Here is a 9,420-nt window from a genome sequence, read left to right on the forward strand (position 1 = left end):
GATTTGTGCCTTCCTGATCATGTGTAAAGAGAACCCTAAACCCGAATCTTAGAGTAAGGCTTACTATTCCGTGATATAAAAGAGTAAGAATACGACAAGCACAGAGTGCGAAAAGGATTTCAAAATTATAAACAGGTCACGCAATTATTTGGTCAAACCAACTTCTAATAGAATTAATACAGACAATATCCCTATAAGTCACCAATGTAATCAGATCGCAAACCTAAAGATATGCTCTTGTATTACATAATAACATCTGCTTGGAGTAGTTGGTCAAGTAACAGTATTAATTAAATCAAAGTGTTTGGTCACTGTGCTACGGAAAAGATATTGATAATTAGTTTAAAAGATACTCTAGGTATGGTGTTTGGTCCACCTGTGTGAATGCACTTAATTAGCCCGATTTGGTTTAAAGGTAGTACACAAGTACAGTGACCAAACACAGCATTAAAAATAAAAATTTAAAAAAAAGATTTGCTAGTGAGATTCATTCTTTTTCTCTTTGATTTGATCCTGACAACAAAGCCCCTCTCCCCTCAAGATTTCCCAAGTCACAGCCTAGTAAACAACCTCTTTTTTCTTCCTCAAATTCCTTCATTTAATTAGGGTTTGTATTTATTAAGCTTAAAACGTATAATTAACTAGTGGAAGCACTGATGATGGATAAGGATAATTTCCACTCACTTTTTCCTTTTCAACAAAATGATGATAATGATAATCACCGGCTCCTTTATCCACCAACAAACACCAATTCTTCGTCTTTTCTATATTATCAAGAAGACAACATCCAGCTGCAAGATCTGGTTACAGATCTTACTCCATTCCATTCATTGGAGGTGGACACAAACAATGTTCAAGTGAACAACACGAACAAAATTAATAAGAGAGGCAAAAAGTCGCAGAATTCATCATCAGCTGTTTCTCTTCAAGTTGATGAAAACAATGCTGATCATTGCAAGCAGAAGAAAATAATACATAGGGAGATCGAACGGCAAAGAAGACAAGAAATGTCTAATCTTTATGCTTCTCTTCGCCAACTACTTCCTCTTGAGTATCTCAAGGTTCAAATATTCTTTTTGATATTATTGTCTTGTATTTGCATTTCTAATTCTCAAATCTTCCCCTACCATTCTATTTAATTAGAAGCTGACGAACTTTCACTAAGGAAGGGAACCTTAGAACGAAGGTAAAGTTGTTTCCATGTGACCTATAGTTCGCAGGTTGGAGTCGTGGAAACAGCAATTAATACTTGCATTAGGGTAGGCTGTTTACAACACACCTCTTGTGGTGTGGCCCTTCCTCAAACCCAGCGTCAAGACGAGATGCCACTGCTTTTTTTTCAACTTTTTCTAAGCAAATAGGTAATATTTTGGAATCTTTTTCAGGGAAAACGTTCCACATCGGACCACATTCTTGAGGCTGCGAATTATATAGAACACCTGCAGAAAAAAGTTAGTAAAATGGAAGATAATAGAGATAAATTAAAGAAGGCATTAAGTTCAAGCGATGTTGAATATCCCAAAAGTGGATGCTCGTCATCGGCAGCAATTATAACAGTAAGGCTATGCTTGGATGGCATGGAAATATTGACAGACTGTAGTGATACGAACGAAGGGTTTTATATATCAAGGGTTCTTGAAGTACTACTTCGTGAAGGTCTTAGCATTGTGAGCTGCAGCTGCAACAAAGTTAATGGAAGGTTACTTCACACTATCCGAACTGAGGTATATATATAATTACCCTAGTTAGCAAATTGATAAAATCAACTCATATAAGTATGTGTTGGGTATTATTTTTTTATTAAAATTAACTCCTCGTGGGGGGTTTTCTATTGATCCTACCTTGTTTATTATCCCAACTAAAATTACATAGGAGGGGGACACAGAAACCTAACCTCCCTAGCAATATACAAGTAGGATACAGGAAACAAAGTTATTAGTGTCTCCCATTAGATAGTTAGCTTACAAAAATAGAGGTTTAATTTTCTGACCAGGTTAGGATTAACTACTGAACAAAGATTTTATTTTTTTATTTTGTGTTGTGAATATTGTTGCAGGTTTGTTCTCCCTCAAGTATTGATGCATATGAGCTCCAACAAAAATTGGCAGCTACGGTTAATTCAAACTGATATAAGCTTCAAGTAACTCTCCGTTGGATTTTGTTAATTTAGTACTGCAGCACTATAGGATATGGATTCTTCATATATCCACTGCAGGTTTCCTGAGAGCTTTCTTGAAATGTGACATATTCCACATATTTCTTTTATAGCCTTAGCCGTTCTGTTCAATGTTTGCCTAATGAGTATAAAAGGAAAGTAGCAAATTGGCTGCTAACCTTTTTTTCATGGTTGTTTTAGCCGCAACTTGGCTTGTGCATGGTTGTGATGCTGGCAATAATAGGTATGCATTTCAGCTATATGTTCTTGTTAAGACAAACAGGCAGTAAAAGACACATCAATTAAACACTGTATAAAGACCAAGACAGAAGAAAACATTAGCATTAGAAGTTCCTCTACGGTGTACCTCTGCTCTCAATTCGATAGTCGTGCAAATTGCAATGTCTCACAAAAAATTCTATCAATAATACATCTAGCTTAACAGCTTGTTTGGATGGTTGTTACCAGTTGTATTGTATCGTATTGTTACCTGACATATAATGTTTGTTTTGATTAATTGTTACTTAAATTTTATTGTATCGTATCATTAAATCCGTCATTACGTAACGACGAAAAATGTCACTTTATGGAACGACTGTGTCACGACCCAAAAACCACCGGTCGTGAGATGGCACCTAACTTGACCCGCTAGGTAAGCCAATTAACTAAAAGAAACAAACCAAATAACTTATAGAAAAAGGAAGTTAGAATTTATTTGAAATTTCACAACTTTTACCCAAGAACTGGTAGTACAAGTCATGAGCATCTAGAATTTAGAATTTACAAATCTAATACAAGCTATCACACGATCTGTTTGAAAACTACATAAACAGATTAAAAGTGTCTACAACTACCAAGGACAAGTTGCATCTATATCCAATCGCACGAACATATTCCGAATCCGCATCCGACATCACCAACAACTCCGCTCCAAAATCTACACGAGACGTGTAGAAGTACAGTATCAGTACAACCGACCTCATGTACTGGTAAGTATTTTGTCTAACCTCGTCGAAGTAGTGACAAGATTTTTAGTTAAAAGATGTTTATTATTATAACATGTACATTAGTTTAGCAGTAAAAGCAGTTCGAAGCATAATAGACAAAATATCATAAACAACTCGACGAGACAGTCAAAATTTGCAAAAATGAACCACAGTAGAATATTTACGATCTTTCCTGGTATGAAATATATGTCCAAAATGTCAATTGAGAAATTATATGGCACGGTAACACCATTCGTGCTTCTATCTCATCCTCACCATGTATAAATAAATTATGTAATATTCCAATTAGCATGGCAACACCCTTCGTGCGTTCAACTCATCCTTTCAAATGAACGTATCATAGAACCCGCCATATGACAGAAATTACAAAATAGGGAATACGCAAATAACAACAATGAAAAAGGATATACATGTGAGCAACAATAAAGAACTAAACCAAAAGCACATGGATAATAATAACAACTGAAAATCAAGGAATATCAACTTCAATTAACTAGCATATTGGAGGCCTAAGTACATTTATAGCAATTAAAACGGGAACATGTGATCTTCGCAAGAACAAGTAAGGGCATGAATGGCTAGCATGGTGAAAGACTTAAACTGAAGCGCAACAGAATAGATACAACATGAGTATATTTATCAAAGCAGGAAGTAGACACGGTATTCGCAAGTTAAGCAAGTAAAAGACACGGACAATGTAACAACAATTGAGATAAAGGTCAAGTACAGGAGAATAACAACAAGTTACACAAAACACGTAAATACAACAAGTACAGCTCAAGGTAAGGCACAAACGTATACACGGAAAACAGATATCACATCATAATGCATGCCCCTCGTCCTCACTTGCACGAAAACACTCTTCGTGCCATGACCTCACCACAACATACATCATAACAATATAAATGAAATGTCACGACATCACCCTTTATGCTTTTACTCTCAAATGATATGGCACGACATCACCATTCATGCTTTTACTCTTAATAATATGGCACGCCATCACCATTCGTGCTTCTTTTTTTCATGAAATTTTCCCAGGTTGCCTGAGGGTGTTGTATTAGTAAAAATAGAGTTTGATCATACAATACAAGGGTAGATAAGACCCTTCAAAAAAAAGTGAGGCATAGGCGATTATAAATAGTTCTCCCCCTCACAGAAATTACAAACTAGCTAACAAAAAAATTGGCCTTGTCATATTTGTTCCTTATGGAAGGAACCTGATCTTTGTCCAGTAAAAAAGGGCCTTTTACCTGACTAGGTAGCTGTTGGATAGAATAGAAGTAAGCTGACTGTTGAGTGTTAACTGCCATTTTAGCCAAGCAGTTCGCTAATTTATTGGCCTCTCTATAACAATGGTTAATCTAAATATTGAAGGTGTTGATAGCCTCTCTGATCTTGTTGACTATTTGACTAATCTTGTAGTTGTTGAGCTTTCTTTACGAATGATCGCTATAATGTAAAGAGAGTCCAATTCAAGAATGACTTGAGTGAAACCATTTTGTATGCACCAATTAGTACCAATCCAAGCTGCTTGAGCCTCTGCGATGTTGTGGTTTTCAGCATTGTATGGAATCGAGAAAGCCATGATAGTATCCCCCTGGTCATCTCCGATGACTCCTCCTAGCCCTGCTTTTTCTTCCCCATGTAGAAAGCTCCCATCAGTGTTTGTCTTGACCTATTCCCTATCCGGTTTTTTTCAGAGAACGACCATGATTTTGTGCATAGGTTGAAGCCTTGTTAGAATGTCATAGAAGCGGTTCCATGGAAGTTTTAGATTACAATTGGGAAAAGCTTTGCTGACTGCAGTCTCAATACTCCAAGCTATTTGTTGTTGTAATTTATAACTGTTGAAGCTTTTTTGATCTCCGTACTTGCACACACAAAATTCTTTCCAAAGAAACTAGCAAATAATGATGGGGTGTAATATTTAAAATAAGTCTGTGGACATCATTAGCAGCCTTAGAAGCCCACCATTTATTAAGCATATATTTAATTGGGTAGGGGTGGTACTCTATGCCAAGAGCTTTTCCAAAAAGTTTCCAAGTGTAACTAGCATCTTGACCCTCTACAAATACATGGTTCATGTTATTTGTAGTTGGATTTTTGCAATGGTTACATCTGGAAATAATTTATTTGCCAAAATTAATAATGACATCATCAAAAGGAAGTTTACCATACCAGAGCCTCCAAGCCAGGAAAGACATTTTAAAAGGGATAGTAGAGTTCCATACCTTGTTGATGAATTGCACTTTTGGACTAGCTTTCCATACCAAACTCCATGCACTTCTGTTTGTGAACTTACCATTTTCGGATATTTCCCAAAAAACTTGATCCTCCTTGGTTTGATTGCCTATAGAAATGGTTTGGATATGTTGTACCAAATGATATGGTAAGAGTTCCTTAAGTTTGTTGATGTTCCATTGACCATCAGATATGAGCTCTCCAACCAAAATTTTGGCACTCTTTGGAATATCAAGTACCAGCATAGCCAAAGGTCCCTTAAGAGACCGATTATCCTACCAAAAGCTACTTGATCCTGAATTTACCTGCCAAACAATATGATTCTCTACAATATTCCTTATTTTGAGAACATGATTCCAAGCATGAGAATCTCCTGGAGCCAATTTTTTGAGATCAAATGGGATTTCACACTGTATTTGTTACTAATGAATCTAGCCCAAAGAGATGATGTGGATCTTATCCTCCACCACCTTTTCATAGCTAACATGTTACTAATATCTTCCAATTTCCTAAGACCTATGCCTCCTTCATCAATAGGGAGAGCAATATGGTTCCAAGAACTCCAATGATACCTCTTGTGTTCCTCTGAGGTACCCCAGGAAAAATTAGCAAAATATTTCTCAATTAGTCTAAATACTCCTTTAGGGGGAGTCATAACAGAGAGAGTGTAGATAGGGATAGATTGGAGGACACTCTTAATCAAAGTAGCTTTACCACCATGAGAAAGCAACTTGCCTTGCCAGCCATTTATCCTTTTAACAATCTTACTAATTATGTTATCAAAAAACTCTATTTTTTTCTTCCCACATATAGAGGACATCCTAGGTAAGCAAAAGGAAAAGTCTTGTCCATAAAGCTAGAACACTTTCTAATCCTGTTAATTCTAGTTGCAGCATTATTAGGAGCAGTCAAGAATTAACTTATATCCCTATTAACCAATTGACCTGAGCTTTTTTCATAACTACTAATAATCTTCATGACCAATTTACCATAAATAGATCTACCACTATAGAATATAACAATATCATCAGCATATGCTAGGTGGTTGATTCTAGGAACATTAGGAGACATAGAGAAAGGAATGAAATTAGGATTTCTATAGAGAGAGTTAAGAGATCTTGATAAGACCTCAACACCAATTATGAAGAGAGTTGGGGAGAGAGGATTCTCTTGCTTAAGCCCTTGAGAAGAAGAGAAGAAACCATATCTCATACCATTTATTATAACAGAGTACCACAGATTAGAGAAAAGATTATAAACTAGACCAATCCAATTTTCTGAAAAGCCAAATTTCCTAAAGACAGCCTAGATAAAATCCCAACCTATTCTATCATAAGCCTTAGCCATGTCAAGTTTAATAACAACATTACCACCATTATTTATATGAGTAATATTGTGAACAATTTCTTGGGCTAACAGAACATTCTCAGAAATTAGCCTATCTTTAACAAAGCCACTTTGATTCAAGGAGACTAGCTTATGCAACTAGGTGTTTACTCTAAGAGAAACAAATTTTGAAATAATCTTATTAGTAAAATTAGATAGACTAATAGGTCTAAAGTCAGCAAAAGTAGCAGGATTGTCAATTTTAGGAATTAAAACTAGACAAGTGTGAGAGTAGAATTTGGTCAAACCTTTTTCTTTGAAGAACTCTTTCACAAAAGCAATGACTTCCTTTTTGATTATGTCCCAGCAATTCTTAAAAAGGTGCCATTGAAGCCATTTGGTCCTGAAGTGCTGTGAAGGCTAAGGCTAAAAACTGCATCCTTGATTTTATTATCCTCTGGAATTTTGCTCAGCATGTTGTTGTCCTCACTTGAGATGCAATGAGGAATATAATCTAGAATAAAATTGTTGATCGTAGTAGGAGTAAGGTTGAAGATTGTTTGAAAGTGCCTAACAGCTTTCTTGGCTATCTTCTCATCTCCCTTGATCCATTTTTCTTTACGGTTTTTGATGCGATTTATCTGTTGCCTTCTTTTTTTTTTCTCTCTGAGAATAGAGCCAAAGTATTTAGTATTCTTTTCCCCTTCTTCGAACCACTGTGACTGAGATTTTTGTCTGAGCATGGATTCTTGAAGACTGAGCCACCTAACATATTGAGCATGAGCCTTATTGACATTTTCTCTACTTTTTCCGAGTTATCTTCAATATCTATGTCCTCTAGCTCTTGGAGTTTGTCCTCCCAATTTATAACAGCTTCATTGATATTCCCAACTTCATTTCTAGACCATTAGGAGAGCCTTTTACTAAGAGCCTTGAGCTTATTTTGAAGAATCCACATAGGATTCCCAGACACTTCAGTATTCCAGGCCTCCTTGACAATGTAGTGAAAACCTTCAATGTTTGCCCAGCAATTCAGAAATCTAAAGTAATTAATATGTTGTTCATTACCAACCAAGTTCTTCATAAGAAGTGGTCTGTGATCTGAACCAGTCCTTGCAAGGTGCCTAACAGAACATCTTTGAACCATTAACAAATATTCTGTCTAATCTTTTCCAAATCCTCTTTGCAGGTCTTCTGTTATTACACCAAGTGTAACTGGAACCATTATAACCAACGTCAATGAGACCAGAATTATTGATACAAGTTTGAAACTCCAATCTTCTATACATTCTATGAGGCTTACCCCCAAGTTTTCATTAGGATCCATAATAATATTGAAATCCCCCTATGCACCAAGGAACATCAATCACCATATTGTCCTGTTCAAGATACTACCAAAGGTCCCTCCTGTCTTTGGATTTGCATTTAGCATAAACGGCAGTAATGCAAATATCCTGCATATCAATAACATTATTGATTTTGATAGTAATATGTTGATCACTGGAGGCAGTATCCTTGGAGGAGTTGAATGCATTCCAAAACACCAAATTTGACCATTGTTGTTGAAGCAACAGTGTTGGAATCCTAAAAATTTCCTGCAGCCATCTAATTTTTCTTTTGAAACAAAAGATTCAAAGATAGACACATATTGAGTGTTATTGAGGTTGATCAGTTTCTTTAGCCTGTGAATGGCTTTTTTGGATCTAACTCCCCTAATGTTTCAAAATAAAGTACTAATCATTGAAACTATTAGGGGTGTTGTCCTCTTTTTGGTTCCTTCTCACTGAAGGTTGAGTCTTGTTCCTGTGTCTTTTGCCACTTTTCCTTGTTTCACTTCTCCTTCTCTTTGTATTTTGTTGTTGATCATCAGTAAGAGTGTGGGAATCTTGATCTTCCTTTCTCAAATCTTGCTGGTTGCTAACTTGATCAGCTTCTTGAAAACTATCTGAGCTATCATTCTCCTGATTAGTGTTGTTGCAGTCTTTCTTGTTCTCATATAAGTCCACGGCCAATTGAAGCCCTAGCTGATTCCTTATCTCCGTAGGGACAGTAGAAGAGCTAGACTCACAACACTGATCCAGCTTTTCTATCCCCTCAATTCTGTTCTCTTGACTGACTTGCCTAAGGCCATTTTGCATTTGTTGATCTTTTTCTATATCAAGCTCATTGGCTTCAGAAAAGGTTTCATTGTTGTTATTCTCCTCGCTCTGATCTTGCTGTAAGGTTTTGTCTTTTGTAGTAGGGCTTATGATACTTTCTACTATGGATTGCTTTGAGAAATCATTTTGTTTAGCTGCAGAATCAGACTTGTCTTTTCTTTTGCTGCTGGCTGGTTTGAATAACACTTTGCTATTCTTTTTTGGCATTTCTTAGTCTTTTTTTCTTGGTCTTCTTCCTGCTATCTTTTTTGATTTGAGTTTGTCATCTTCAATTTGTTGATTTTGAGTGGACTCTGAATTCTGAAGTTTTTGGACTTCTTCATTACTGTTGTTTGTTGGAATGCTTCCCTCTTTCCCTGTGGATAGCTGAGGGTCTTTATCCTGAATCTGAACTTCTTCTTCTTCTTCTTCTTCTTCTTCTTCTTCTTCTTCTTCTTCTTCTTCTTCTTCTTCTTCTTTGTTTTCAGCTTTCCTTTTTTCAGGAGCCCTACAATTGACCATATAATGACCAATTTTCCTGCAATGTTTG

General features: G+C 36.2%; 1 protein-coding gene across 1 annotated transcript; it reads left to right on the forward strand.

Moving 5' to 3' along the window:
* The first annotated feature begins 498 nt into the window (after positions 1 to 498).
* On the forward strand, positions 499 to 2,644 carry LOC107809088 (transcription factor bHLH118-like). The gene is made up of 3 exons (XM_016633684.2): positions 499 to 1,061; positions 1,386 to 1,724; positions 2,057 to 2,644. The coding sequence occupies exons 1-3, from the start codon at positions 657 to 659 to the stop codon at positions 2,126 to 2,128; spliced, it is 816 nt and encodes a 271-aa protein (XP_016489170.1). The 5' UTR covers positions 499 to 656; the 3' UTR covers positions 2,129 to 2,644.
* Positions 2,645 to 9,420: the final 6,776 nt, after the last annotated feature.

The sequence above is a fragment of the Nicotiana tabacum genome, chromosome 6 (assembly GCF_000715075.1).
Source record: "Nicotiana tabacum cultivar K326 chromosome 6, ASM71507v2, whole genome shotgun sequence".
Lineage (NCBI taxonomy): Eukaryota > Viridiplantae > Streptophyta > Magnoliopsida > Solanales > Solanaceae > Nicotiana > Nicotiana tabacum.

Coding starts and splice junctions, on each gene's coding strand:
- LOC107809088 (XM_016633684.2), top strand. CDS start 657: ATGATGGATAAGGATAATTTCCACTCACTTTTTCCTTTTCAACAAAAT. Junction 1,062..1,385: donor TTCCTCTTGAGTATCTCAAG/GTTCAAATATTC, acceptor AATCTTTTTCAG/GGAAAACGTTCCACATCGGA. Junction 1,725..2,056: donor TTCACACTATCCGAACTGAG/GTATATATATAA, acceptor ATATTGTTGCAG/GTTTGTTCTCCCTCAAGTAT.